General features: G+C 57.2%; 1 protein-coding gene across 3 annotated transcripts in view; it reads right to left on the bottom strand.

Moving 5' to 3' along the window:
* The window catches only part of PTK2B (protein tyrosine kinase 2 beta), a 109335-nt gene that overhangs the window by 11887 nt on the left and 83589 nt on the right, over positions 1–13859 (bottom strand). For all 3 annotated transcript variants that reach the window (XM_054022726.1, XM_054022725.1, XM_054022727.1), the window contains 14 exons: positions 13742–13843; positions 11615–11732; positions 11075–11114; positions 10727–10773; positions 10094–10147; positions 9233–9330; positions 8512–8596; positions 7855–7955; positions 7083–7198; positions 4355–4455; positions 3956–4045; positions 2870–3074; positions 2117–2225; positions 393–458 (listed from right to left, as the gene is read on the bottom strand). In XM_054022726.1, coding sequence (XP_053878701.1) covers positions 393–458; positions 2117–2225; positions 2870–3074; positions 3956–4045; positions 4355–4455; positions 7083–7198; positions 7855–7955; positions 8512–8596; positions 9233–9330; positions 10094–10147; positions 10727–10773; positions 11075–11114; positions 11615–11732; positions 13742–13843 — 1332 coding nt within the window. The remainder of the gene's footprint in view (positions 1–392; positions 459–2116; positions 2226–2869; positions 3075–3955; positions 4046–4354; positions 4456–7082; positions 7199–7854; positions 7956–8511; positions 8597–9232; positions 9331–10093; positions 10148–10726; positions 10774–11074; positions 11115–11614; positions 11733–13741; positions 13844–13859) is intronic.

Below are 13859 nucleotides of genomic sequence, written 5' to 3'. Positions count from 1 at the left end.
AGGAGGAAGAAGGTTGGAAACCGTTTTTCTCTCCTAGCCCCCATGTAAAAATCTGTGTGTGCTGGGAGCCAATCGACGTCAATGCCATTCCCCAGGGCGAAAGTCTCTCTTTACGTTTCAGGGCACAAACAGACACCCCGTTAGAGCTGCTTGGCCCTTCTGAACTGCACAGGGCCAAGTCCCAAGAGGCCGGGCGCCTGCTCCGACGTCGGGGGGAGCCGCGGGCGCTCCGCAGCTCTAAGGAGTTGGCTCAGAGTAAGCGACATACAGTAGCTCTCCAGCTATACCCCCGCCCGAACTGCAATGGTCTTGTCCCATCAAGCATTGGGAGGTCTCTGCCAGCCAATACCTTGTTGCTTTCCGGCTGGTCAGTAACAGCCACGTGGCCTTACCTGGAACTGCAGCTTGGGAGCTAGTAAGTTGGTCTGGGGAGGCGGCTTGTATTTCGGCCTGCTGGGCTGTGGGAAGACAAGGACACGGGAAGGCACAGGGTGAAGCGATCGCCACGTTAAGAGCATTCGGCCACTGGCAGCGGGAGGAGGAGCAGGGTCGGCCGATGCAGGTCACCGCCCCGGGCGTTACCCGCTGCAAACTCGCAGGTTGGGACCGTTACGAACGTAGCGAGAGGCAGGTCATGAAAACCAACCAGGACGGTACCCGCCCTTTGCCCGTGTGTCTCACAACACAACCAGGCGGACGGATACCCGGCACCCGAGTGCAACGCATTGCACCTGCCTGGGTCTGTGACGGGGGTATCTGGCATAACGTGATTGCATGTGACTGCCCCCTGAATCATGCAGGGATCCAGATTAGCTCTACAGATAGAAGGATGCAGGGTTTTACCTGTATTCGAGACACAACAAATCCAGCACCTTGGCAGGGGGTTAGACGAGATGACCTTGCAGTCCCTTCTAACCCTGCGGGTCTATGAGTCTATATGTCATTAGGAAGGCTACGTGTTAGTCACTGGTATTTTTAGTAAAAGTCATGGACAGGTTACAGGCAGTAAACAAAAATTCATGGCCCATGACCTGTCCATGACTTGTACTATATAGCCCTGACTAAATCTTGGGTGCTCTGGAGGGGGAGACTCCGGGGGGGGGCTCTGGGGTCGGGGACTGCTGCTGATGCTCTGTGGCAGGGGGCAGAGGGCAGCAGGGGATTGCCACTAGTGCTGGGGGGACGGTGGCACGCAGCCCGGGACCACTGCTGATGCTGGGGGCGGGGTGGAGACACTCAGCCCGGGACTGCCGTTGATGCTGGGGGAAGGGCGCACGGTGGCCCAAGACTGCCCCAGCAGCGGCCGGTGCGGCTGGCCCAAGAGCCGCCCGAGCTGCTTGGGTAGCCCTGGGGTCAGTCGCACCGGCCGCTGCAGAGTCACGGAGGTCACGTGACTTCCGTGACCTCCATGACAGCCTTGCAGCCTTACCCTTAACATGCTAGATTTCATATTTAAAGGGACAGTGTCCGCTTAAAAATCGTGCATTTATTTTAAAAAAGAATGTCTCCTCTCTGTTACTAACCTCAGCCGGGATTCTCTCCGAGCAAACGGGCTGTATTGTTAGCTGAAGCCACAAGCGCACTTGTCACTTTGCACACCGATAAGAAAGCATATCTCTGCCCCAAACAGCTTGCTGGCTAGGGAAGGCAGGAAACTCAAAAGACGGTGGATGGCAGGGACGGACCACAAGGGTCATGGTGGTTTCGCCATCAGTGACAAGTTTTAAATCAAGATTGGATGGTTTTCTGAAAGATCAGCTGTAGGAAATATTTTGGGGAAATTCTACAGCATATATCGATGATCCCAATGGTCCCTTCTGGCCTTGGAATCTATGAAAAACCAATCCCCATGTATGTGCATTGAGGGGAATAGAACCCATGGACTTCCGGTCTAAAAAAAGCACAAGCTTCTGCCTCTTGAGCTAAAGGAGAGATTCCGCTAGAGAACAGGTGTAGTGGACTATTATCCTCTTACACAGGCCAGCCACTACAGGAGACCACGTTCTCCTCCTGTGAGGGATGTATGCTTCATGGTTGTGGTGGGATGACAGCCCCATCACAGCCCAGGCGGGAGCTCACAGCTTGTTACAGACACGCTGCTCGGCTCCCTTCTTACCTTTGGAGGAGGGTCCTGGAAAGATGTTGGCTCCATGATTTTGGGAGGCCGGTGACGATTGTTCCTCTCTTGCTCCCTGGCGATGTCTTTCTCCATCAGATAAATGTCACTACAGGCAGGAGCAAAGGGAAAGGGAAGAGTTCAGCAGTACAGCTTCCTCCGCTACAGGGGAAACGCCAGGCAGTCAGCACTGCGGGGACTTGCTTATGCCAGCAGCCCTGACAAGGTTCCTGCCAGCTACAGCCTAAGCGGAAACTAGTGACCATGGCGGAGAGACGGGAAAAGCTGGGGAAAATGGTTGTGAGCATGTCCCACCCTCGCGCTGCCTCTTCCTGCCCCCGCTCCTCCCTCTCCCTCCCAGCGTCTCCTGCCCGCGGGTGGGAGGCGCTGGGGGGGAGGGGGAGGAGCTGATTGGTGGGGCCCGCTGGTGGGTGCTGAGTTTTTTCCGTGGGTGCTCCCGCCCCGGAGCACCCATGGTGTCAGTGCCTGTGATGGGTTCAGGGTGACTGAACTCTGCGGGTAGAACCAGAGCTCTGGAGAGTTGCCCCCACCCAGGCTGGCAGGCAGCCGTCACCGCAGGGCTCTGGCTAGCCAGTAACGGGCCCTACGCTGCCGGCAATACTGCAGCCGCTGGCAACGAACCTCCGCGGCTCTCCGAGTTACCAGCATCGCTAGCGCCTCCTGACGGATCCATCTGGCTGCCCCAGGCCGTTAGCACCGTGTGATTTTCCTCCCCCGCCCCCGGCGGCCTACCTCAAGCTGCAGACCAGCTCCTTGAACTTGGGCCTGTCGTTGGGGTCGTAATCCCAGCAGCGCGTCATGAGGGTGTAGAGGATGGGAGGGCAGAGGTCAGGCTTGGGGAGGCGGTCGCCCTTCTCCAGCACCCCGATCACGTCTTTGTTCTCCAGCCAGAAGAAGGGCTGCTTGCCGTAGCTCAGGATCTCCCACATGCACACGGCTGGGCGGGTGGGGGACACAAAGCACCGCGTCTCAGGGGTGGCAGGCGTGGCAAGGAGATGGGAAGCGCTCACCAGGCGGGTCGGGCCAGGCACGGGCAGCAGCGCCGCAGGCTCCCCCCACGCTGCGCTGACGGGCCGGTGATCAGACCCCGATTTGGGAGAGCTGAGTTCAAATCCCTGCTCTGCCACAGACGCCACATGTGACCTTGGGCAAGTCACTTAGCCTTGGTGTGGCTCAGTTTGCCATCTGAACCATAGGTACTAGCCCTGCTCTGCCTCACAGGGAGGTGGGAGGAAAAACACATTAAAGATTGGGAGATGCGAGATACTACAGAAATGGGGCCAGACAAGTACCTTAGACAGAGCACGTCTGCCGAGGGGTGAGAGTCCAGGTCAGGCTCTGCAGCCCAATGAGTCTCTGTCCTGGGGATTCCTGGCCACTAAGAATTGTCCTGAGCGCCCCCAACACTCTGATCAGCTGGCAGCCGGGCTGCATGCTGAGATGCCAGTGGGGGAGGGGTTTGCTGGAGGTGCCATTAGCTCTCCTCATTCAATCTACTTCCCTGCTGTCTCCCCGTGCTCGGAGGAGCCCCACAGACAGGATCTCTTCTCTTGTGCCGAATCTGCACGGATCTCCGATATAACTCCCCCAAAAGGACATCTTTGCTTCCTGCCCGGGCCCTGCCCAGCTCCCGCTACACGCTCTGCTGGCGTAACTCCAGGAGAATGGCACTGAGCTGCTCTGGAGTTACCCATGGGGAACTGAGAGCAGGATTTGGCCCTGGGTATTAGGAAAGACGCCGGCCTGAGATCCATATACCGCCCCGGACCCTGCCTTGCCCTACGCCGCACCCGGCTCGTAATTCGCAGTCCCACTCACCAAACATCCACACATCACTGGCGGACGTGAAGCGACGGAAGTTGATAGACTCTGGCGACATCCACTTGATCGGGAGGCGAGTCACGGAAGCTTGGGGAGCAGAGAAGATGGTCACGGGCCTGCAGCCCCCCTGCTCTTCCAGCTTTGGGCTTCTCACCTCCCCAGCTCTGCCAGTGTCCCACAATCCCAGTCCAGAGCCCCCTTGTTCTCCCTCCCAGTCCTGAGCTCCCCCCCATACGCACCCAGCTCTATCAATGCCCCTCAGTCCTGACCTGCAGCCCCTCACTGCTATTCCAACCTCTTGACCTGACACTGCTAATGGTGCACAGTAGCTTTTGGATATGGAGAAAGGTCCCCCAGGTTGGGGCCAGGCCGTTGCAGACGCGAGTTGCCCCTTACCTTTGTAATACTCGTCGTCTTCTATGTACCGGGAGAGACCGAAATCCCCCAGCTTCACACACTCGGAAGAAGCCACCAGGATGTTCCTCACAGCAATGTCCCTGCAGAGACCAGGGAGAGCAAGTCAGTCCCGCGGGGGCGTGTGGGTGTCGGCTCTGGCGAGAGCCCCGCCTGGGGTGACCAGGCAATGGGTGAGCTCTGGGGACCCACTTCTCCGTCGCCTCGCACCTAGTTGTGCAGAAGGGGCGTGTAGCAGGGTGGTCACCCCAGTCCTGCTCTGAAGGGCTTAAAACAGCCCTGGGAGAGGGCTGTGACGGGGAAAAGCTGGGCTGATTGGGGGAAGCAGCCACAGCTGGCCCTATAAGAGGGCTGATGACCAGGAGATGTAAGACACTTTCTCTAGCTCCTTGAGAGAGCAGGACCGGCTGCCTAGGGGCTGAGAAGTGTACCTGAGGTGGAGCGGTGCTGGGGAGCTCCAGCCTAGTAAAACCCCAGGCTGCAGGCCTTGCTAGAAGGCCAAAAAGGGCACTGGGGCTGCAGAGGGGCATCCCAGAGATAGGCAGAGGTGCTGGTCCTGACTCCCTGGCCGATGATGAGTGGATTACAGACTGCGTCTGCCCCAGGGAGCGGGGGCTAGATGGTGACTGGCAGTAGCCACTGAGGCGAAGTGGGGATAGAGGGTGGGGGGTTCCCCTGGGTGGGGAGACCCAGATTGTGGGTTACTGCTGGGGGCAGAACCCAGACATTAAGGGGCACCGGGGTCCGGGAAGGACACGGGGGCCAGCGGCAGGCGAGACACCGGCCTGCAGAGGGCGCTCTGGGCTGGAAGAGCTAATTCCCAGGACGACCAGCAGGAGGCGCCACACCAGTGAGTCGTCGCCCTACCACAGGGCGGAACAAACAAAGAATTCTGAGCTGCTAGCATTGGCGGCAGTCATGTGGCATTGTTTCTGCTCCCTGATTGGACGAGCATCACTCTTATCCTCAGGAGTGGGGCTTAAAAGCCAACTGGGCTTTGACTCTCCAGGTCTACATTTAACATGTATACCGGCCTAGCTGCATTGGGCTACACCCCGCGTGACATTGCTATACCGGCAAGACCCCTAGTGTAGACACAGCTACGTAGCTAACATCATTCAGGGAGGCAGTGTTCCTACAGGGGCAGAAAACCTCCTTCTCTCTCTGTACGCTGCCTCTACGTGCGGGGCCTAAGCCGGCATGGGTTCTGTAATGTAGATACACCCTAAAGGTAATTTAACATCTCTCATCACAATCCCACCATCCAACTGTGGGCCAGGTAGGAACAGTGCGTTCTCAACCCTCTCTCCTCATTTAACAGCCTATGTAGCGGTGCTCCGGTATGGGATGGGGGAGCCTGCTCCCCTGGCTTCGTCAAGCAGGGCCCCAGCCATCTAAAACAGACTAGCCGCGTGATACAGAGACCCCGCAGCAAAGTGGCCCCTGTTCACCTCTTTCCTAAGACCTGACCGACTCACTACACCCAACACACGTCTTACGGGATATTTATCCCTATAGAGTACCATGTAAGACACATACAGAAAGCTCGGAGCCTGTCAAGACTCCTAACCATTACAGGGTGAATGGACGGGTAATATTTAAGGAATAATATATTTATATTGAAAGTCTGATTTGGTGTAGAAATTAGTCCCCAGGGCATAATGTGTCTCCGTGACCCCTCATTCAAGCAAGAGGAAGTTGTCATCTCCCCAGTCGGCCAGCGACGCCACTCAAGGTTCCATTGTCTACTCCTGCTACTGTCAATGGAAAACCATCATAGACCGGGACAAATAATGGAGATCGCTTACAGGTGGGAAAGAAAGTGCCAGAAGGCCGGGGGTCACCCTGCCTGGGAACAGAAACAAACGGCCATTTTTCAGTAGAACAGAGTGCAGCAAGGCACTCTGCCTGCATTCACAGAGAAATCCCCTTTGGGAGTGGGGAACGTGCGTGGACATTTGGATCCTGGTTTCGGTGAAGCTAGCCAGCTCCGCCACGCACTGCACTTTGCGGGGGGAGCCGAATTTATTACCCAGGACAGGTAGCTATTGTTAAGACGCAGGTTCCACGGTTTCCGATGTTATTTCGTGTTGTAACCGGCTGTTTCCATCTCTGTCTCTCGGTTCCTGTTAAATCTTTGTTCTCACTCACACAAACCTACTTTTGGGTTGTTCTAAGCGCGGTGTGGTTTACAGGAGAGGTGGTTTAAAGGAAAACTGGGGTACACCGCACCTCTGGGTGCAGAGGAATTGGAATTTCTGTGCGGAGCCAGTGTGAGGGGCTGGGTATCCCAGGGGTACGCTTCACAGGAGTCTTGTTAACTTGCAAGGTGACAACAGGGCTGGCGTAGCGCAGAGGAGGGACATTTGGCTGAACGGCTGGTGGTGGCAGGGAGCTGACACCCCGCCACCACACGAAAGACACCCTCTTGCTAGAGGCAGGGGGTAGCAGGTGACTCAGTCCTGGGTACCCCAAGAATAAGCCAGCGCCCTGTAATTTGCCGTCGTCGCTGCAGTCGCTCCCAGGCTCTAACCGTGCGTAGAGCTGAGCGAATCACTGATTTTTTTGGTCTGGTCGCTGAACCAAAAGGGCAAAAAATTGCGCCCAGCTCCAGCGTTTGCGTGTCACCGGTTCTGCAGCTCTCTGCCAATGTGTCAGCTAATGCCCGTCACCGCGGCAACACCCTTTGATCACCCTTCCCCCGCTCTACCTGTGCACACAGCTGATGGCCTCCAGGTACGCCAGGGCTTTGCCGATCTGCAGCCCGTACAGGATGAGGGTCGGCACCCTGAGCGAGCTCTTGTTCTGTTCGAGGTAGTGGCCCAGCTGCACGGGGGCGAGAGAGCTGCGGTTAGGGGCAAACCCAGCCACCGGGGGGGGACCCAGGCAGTGCAAGCCAAAGAAACCCGGGTGTGGGGGAGGAGCAGCCGCGCGAGGAAAGAGACGGGAGACAAAGGCGGCCACGACGGGCAGATATCAGAGAAGCTGGAGCCGGTGGGGGGGTCTATTGGGATGAGCGCCTGGGAGTCCCAATGCCTTTCAGCACCATCCAAATCTCTTGAGACTGGTGGGGCCATAATTATCAGGCCCACCCATTCCGGAGCAGGCAGGAATCATTATTTCTATTTTATGGGTGGGGAAACCGAGGCACAGAGCGGTGAAGTGACTTGCCCCCAAGGTCATTGGCAGCACTGAGGGTGGAACCCGGGCTCCCCGGAATCCAGTCCCCTGTTCTAACCACTAGGCCACACTCCCTCTGGCAGGGGCCAATGGGTGAGGGGCATTCTTTACAGCAGCAAGATCTCCATGTCAAGTCAGATTCTCGCCCACCCTCTCCCCACCCAAGAAAGATCATTGCTGCTGAGGAAACGTTGCCTGAGGCACGTTTCCAGCGGCTTCACTTTCTGATGAGGAACAAGGAGGCCTGCCGTGAAGACCATCCCCCCACTCCCAGGCCCCATGGGTTCGTTTTCCCCCCTCACCTCCCCGTAGGGGTACAGCTCCATGATGATCCAGGTCGGCTCCTCCTCTGTGATGCCGATGAGCTTCACGATGTGGGGGTGGTCCAGCTTTTTCATCAGCACTGCGAGCGAGAGAGACACTGAGGACGGCACGGCCGATGGGGGCGGGCTGAACCGGGGACCGGCAGCAATGGGAACGTGAGCCTCCCTGACCGGAGCGAAAGAAGCAGCCGCCCCGGTAGCTGTGGCAGACTCATGACCGTCTTAGGAGGCCCAGGTGTAACACCGACAGACCCCAGTCGTCAGCGGGCAGGTTCGAACCTGGGGCCTCTGGAGCTGAATGCAGGAGCCCACGAGCTAAAAGCCACGTGGCTCTTAGCTAAGGCTGCAGAGCAGACTCGGTGCTGCTGGCTGGGACACACCCAGAATGTGGGTGGGTTACACAGGCCTCAGAGCAGGACAGAGACCAGCCCTCCCCTTGAGCAGGTGACAATTACCGCCTTTGTCTCAGGGCTCTGCCGCCCTGAGCTATCTCCGGCCCCCTGTTGCCCCAATACCCCATGGGCTGCCGGCCCAATGGATCCCCACCAGAGCAATGCAGGATACAGGCAAGAGGCGCCCCCCGGGGTGGAGGGGGCAGGCTGTCGCCATGGCAAGGGGAAGCCGGGAACTACGTACTGGCTTCGCTCATGAACTTCTCCTTGTTCTCGGGGGCGCAGTCCTTCTTGCAGGTCTTCACGGCCACGTTGATCCGCTCCCCTTTCTGGAAGGAGAAGAAAGCGGAGGAGGGGCTTTCAACCTAGGTCTTGATCATGGGGCAACGTCCGGAGGGTGGGGGAATTAGCGCAGTCTGGGGCCAACCAATGGGGACGGGGAGCAGCTGAGGAGGTTTGTCAGGAGGAGAGCACAGGTAGGAAGTGCCTCCAAAGGGGGATGGAACAGGTCCTGGGCTGAGAAGAGCCAGGATGAAAGGGAAGCCGGGTTGCAGGGGAAATCCACATCCCTGTGCAGCCGGCCTCACGGGAAAGGGTCAGGATTAAGGGGAATCAGGCCCTGGGGGCCCATGGGCCCAGAAGAGAGGACAAAAGCTGAGTGGGGACAACAGGGCTGGGTGAAGAGGACATGATCCAGCGATCCCAGTGGCTGATGGCTGGTGCATGGGGTATCGCTGGACTGAGAAGGTAATAGACTGACAAGACCTAGCCTCAGAAAGGGCTGGACATTAGAGGGGCCTGGCCTATCACAGGGGTGTGCCCACACAGCCACAAGGGGGCGCTGTGGGGCTGGCACTTTGCGTGTGTCACCTGCCCTGCTGCGCCCACCCCTGCCAGAGCCATGGTGAGGATCGGTGGTGGTGAGGGATTGGGGGACGGCGGCGGCAAAGAGAAAGCGAACTCACCGGGTTGGTGTAAATGCCCTCGTACACCTCCCCGAAGAAACCTTCCCCCAGGATCCTGCCCAGAGTCACGTCCTCTCGGGAGACCCCGTACTGCTGGGCTGGAGGGACAGAGAAACCGGAGGGACAGGGTTCATTGGTGCCACCAGCTCATCCCAGAGGGCAATGGCTCCACGGGGCTGGTACATTCGGTGCAGCCCCTGTAAAGCCAGCCGCTCTGCCAGGTGTGCAAAACCAGAGTCCACTGAGTGTGACTGATCCTATGGCCAGCCGCACCCCCGTTCCCAGCCCCGGGGGCTCCCAGAGGACGGGGACTGTCCTCGATATAGACAGAGCCCTCGCTCATCTCCTGCAGGAAAAGCAGAGTCTCTGGGGCTAATGCAACATCCCCCCATGGGGCCTGTTCGGCGCAGGTCTCGGAGGGACCGAGTCTATAAAGCATGGGGTGGGGGAAGGCTAACCCCAGGGAGGACAAACGCATGAACCTTTCCATCCACAATCAGTTGGGGGAAGCCAGAGCCGGAGGTTACGGAGAATAGGCCACAGCCAGGCTGGTGTGAATCAGTGCCACTCCGTCTCCCCTAATGGAGCTATGCCCATTGACACCAGTGACGGATGGAGCCCCCCTCTCTCTAACACCCTTCAGACCATGCTCTTAAGGAGCACCTAGTGGGAGGGGCTGATTGACCCCTAGCTCCTCCCCCTCGCAGCTCAGCTCTACCCATCGCTCCACGGTCCTGGCCGACCGGCCAGCCCTTTTCCCCTGGAGCTGGTGTCCCTCCCTCCAGCCGGTGGGTTCTCATGTCTTCAAGGAGAAGCGTCTCCAGCCAAAGCAAAGCTGGAGGGGCCAGGCAGGGCACCTACCTCCAGACTTGGGTCTCGAGGCCTCGTCGGGGATTTCAGCATAAATATCCGAATCTAGGGCAAGAAATTCAGCAGTGAAAGCAGCCGCTGCGCCCGGCCTGGGGTGTTGCTTTTAATAAACACAGCGGGTCTGAGACCCCTGTGAGCTGTCTCTGATCCTGGGACAGCATGGCAAGCCCGGGGCCTCCGCCCGCACAGCCCATCCGCACCGCCCCCTGGCTGTAGGCATGCTGCCGTTTCCGAAGCTGGGCACGGGACCCGCCGCGGTGAATCAGCCCAGGGGTCTGTCTAGGGCAGCGTCCTGCCGGCCAGTGGCCAGCCCCAGCTGCTGCCAAGGAGGCAAGAAGGACCCACATTGGGGCTGCACTAATGGGTTGGTTCCACCCGACTCTGTGACCGTGGGACAGAAAGGAAAAGGAAGCGTGGGGTCCCCCAGTCAGGGGGCAGGAGGTAGAGGGAGGCTGGATCTAGGGCTTTGCCTCGGGCCCATCTCTAATAAAAGGGAGCTGAGATTATCCCTCCCCTTCCCCAAACACTCCCATCCCTGTTTTCTCCTTCTCCCAGTTGCACCAGCTGGCTTACTCTCCAGTTCCCAGCCGTGGCCGGCTGGCGAGAGGGGTGAATGAAACTCACCCACACTGAAGCTCTCAGTTAATGTGGATCTTCTCTCGTCTATGTGCCTACAGGTGAAAGCATGGGTGAAAACGAGCAAGAGACGAGCTCAGACACCAGCTGTCTTATCCATCCATCCATCCATCTCCTCATTCTTCCATCCACCCACCCCGCTCTAGTATTTCCAACGTGCCTATCCCCAGGGTATCTAAGCCCTGCTCTGAAGCCAGGTGTCCGTGGGATCTCTGAGGACCACACATGGTCAGGGCTTTGGTTTTATGGCCCTTCCTTCCAACCTGGACATCCCGCATTTGTGGCCCCCCTGCCCAGTGCCAATACAGGTGCCTTGAGGGGTTATGTTCTACTTACTGTGGGGGGATCTGTGGCAGGCTCACCCTCTTCTCATTCTCTGTGGGGAAAGGGGGGAAAGGGTCTTTATTGTGCATCTCCTGTCGCCCGCCCTCCTCCCCACAGTTTGGCTCCCAGACTCTGGGGACATCTTAGCCGCCGCTCTCCCATCCCCAGCCATTCTGCCGAGCCTCCGAGGAAGATATGGGACGGAAGGCAGAGTGCAGTCGGAGGGGATGAAGAGACCACCCCTTCCCCACACACCCAGCAACCTGCATATGAATATCAAGCCGAGACAGCCCGAAACTGCCACTGCCCCCGCCTTTCACCTCAGGATGCCATCTGAGGTTCAACGCCAGCCTCGATCACCAGCGTGGCAAGTTTGGGGGCTGTAAATCAGGGCTGATGGGTGCTGGGAACAGGGGGGTTAAGAAAACTCCCTGCACTAAGCCTGGCTCCAGTTTAGGACCTCGGCCCTTGACGTTCATGGGCATCACAATCCCGCGGCATCTGCTCCCCCTCCGGTCTCCCCAGTGCCTGTGCTCACAGAGAGTCGCTCACCTTTCTTGGGACGGACGATGAGGGATATTTCCTGGTCCCCTTGCAGCCGGCAGTAACCGTCTATGAGATCTGCCATGTTCTCCGCCTCAGCTAGGGAGGAGGTTTTAATAGCCAGGGACTGTGAAACATGAAAGGTGGGGTTGGGCGGGGGGCGAACGTTTGCATCCAGCATCCAGATCTACACCCTCCCAGCTGGACGGGCAACGGCTGGACGCTGCCTAGAGACGGAGCCACTTGAGGCTCCAGGGCCTAGTGTTGAGATGCGCTGCCGTACTGAGCCCACCCCTCTCCCTTCTGGGACACTGGGGTCCAGCAAACCCAAACCACAAGCGACGGGTAAAGGGGTGGACGTGACACACCGGTGCCAGGGTGCGCGTCTAACGTCCCCATTACAGGCTGGAGCTGGGGTCATGTCCACGCCGAAGGGGCAGCAGGAGGTGCAGGATTACACCATGTTACGCCCTCCGAGATGCACCTCTGTATCTGGCCCGATGCATTAATGTCTTTAAAGTACACCCGGGCAAGCCCATTGATTTCAGATGGGGACAAATCGGGCCCCTAACGTATTGGTCTGGCGCCATCTACAGCTATTGGCCTGCACTCACACCCTATGCTAATAACCGTGTCGGTCCCAGGATATTAAACAAACAGAATTTTGTCCAATAAAAGATATTTTCCCCTCCTCCCCCCGCCCTTGGTAACATGTGACTGTTCTAGAATCATCGAACCACAGGGCTAGGAGGGACCACCGGGCCATCCAGTGTAACCCTCTGCCAAGACACAGGATTTGTTGTGTCTAAACCATCCAAGGCAGATGGCTCCAGCCTCCTTTTGAAAACCTCCAGTGAAGAAGCTTCCACAACCTCCCCAGGCGTCTGCTCCAGTGTCCTGCTGTTCTTACAGTGAGGGAGTTTTTCCTGAGATTTAATCTAACTCTGCTATGCTGGAGTTTGACCCCATTGCCTCTTGTCCTGCCTTGCCTTGTCCGTAGCAAGAGAGAGCAGCTTTTCTCCATCTTTTCTATGGCAGCCTTTCAAGGATTTGAAGACCGCTCTCATATTCCCCCTTAATCTCCTCTTTTCCAAACTAAACATACCCAGATCCGTCAGCCTTTGCTCGCATGGCTTTCATCCCATCCCTCTGATCATCTTTGTCACTCGCATCTGGATCCTTTCCAGTGTCTCTACACCCTTTCTACACAGTGGTGACCAAAACAGGACACAGTTCTCCAGCTGAGACCTACCCAGCGCCGAGTAAAGCGGTACTATCACCGCCCGTGACTTGCATGTTATGCCTCTGTTCATACAACCTAAAATTGCATTTGCTTTTTTTGCAACAGCATCGCGTTGCTGACCCCTACTGAGGTTGTGATCCACCACAACTCCCAGCTCCTTCTCAGCAGTGCTGCTGACAAGCCAGTTATCCCCCAGTCTGTATTTGTGCAGTTGGTTTTTCGTCCCTAACTGTACCACCTGCCAGTTGTCTTTGTTGAATTTAATTTTGTTGTCCAAAGCCCAGTTCTCCAATTTAACAAGAACCCTCTGATTTTTAGTGCTACCCTCCCAAATGTTGGCAACCCCCCACTGATGTGTGATCTGCAGATTTGATCAGTATATGTGACCCTGTGACCTTATTTCTATTACTACTAAAACCACGGGACACACTTTTTTTTGCAGCTATTTTTAGAACAGTCGTCTCCCCAAACCCCTCCAAATAGTTCTCTGTCTCCCCTTTCATTTCCCTCCTTTCTCTTTTCCAACCTTGGCACCAGGGGGAACAACTATTTGATCATCACAGGCTCTTCAGTCTAGCAGACAACATCCCACGGCTGGGAGTTGAAGCTTGACAAATTCAGCCTGGAAACAAGGCGTCATTTTTTAACAGGGAGGGTAATTAACCACTGGAACATTGTACCATGGGTCGTGGTGGATTCTCCAGCGTGGGCAATTTTTAAATCCAGCCTGGATGTTTTTTTCTAAGAGATCTACATTAACTCAGAGAAGTTCTGTGGCTGGTGCGGTACAGGAGGGCAGACCAGATGATCAGAGTGGTCCCTTCTGGCCTTGGACTCTATGTGGCTCTAGGACGGTAAGAGACACCGCAGCGCTGCCCATCTCCCCCCTTTACCTGGGGGGTCCCGGTGAGCGTCAGCTGCAGCATGGCTCTGCCCTCCTCCACGCTGCAACACTTGATGGATTTGATCTGCTTGAACTCCGCCAGGCAGGTGGGCTGCAATGCACCGAAA

Source organism: Malaclemys terrapin, chromosome 3, assembly GCF_027887155.1.
Source record: "Malaclemys terrapin pileata isolate rMalTer1 chromosome 3, rMalTer1.hap1, whole genome shotgun sequence".
Classification (NCBI taxonomy): Eukaryota; Metazoa; Chordata; order Testudines; family Emydidae; genus Malaclemys; species Malaclemys terrapin.
This window is presented reverse-complemented; position numbering and strand designations above follow the sequence as displayed.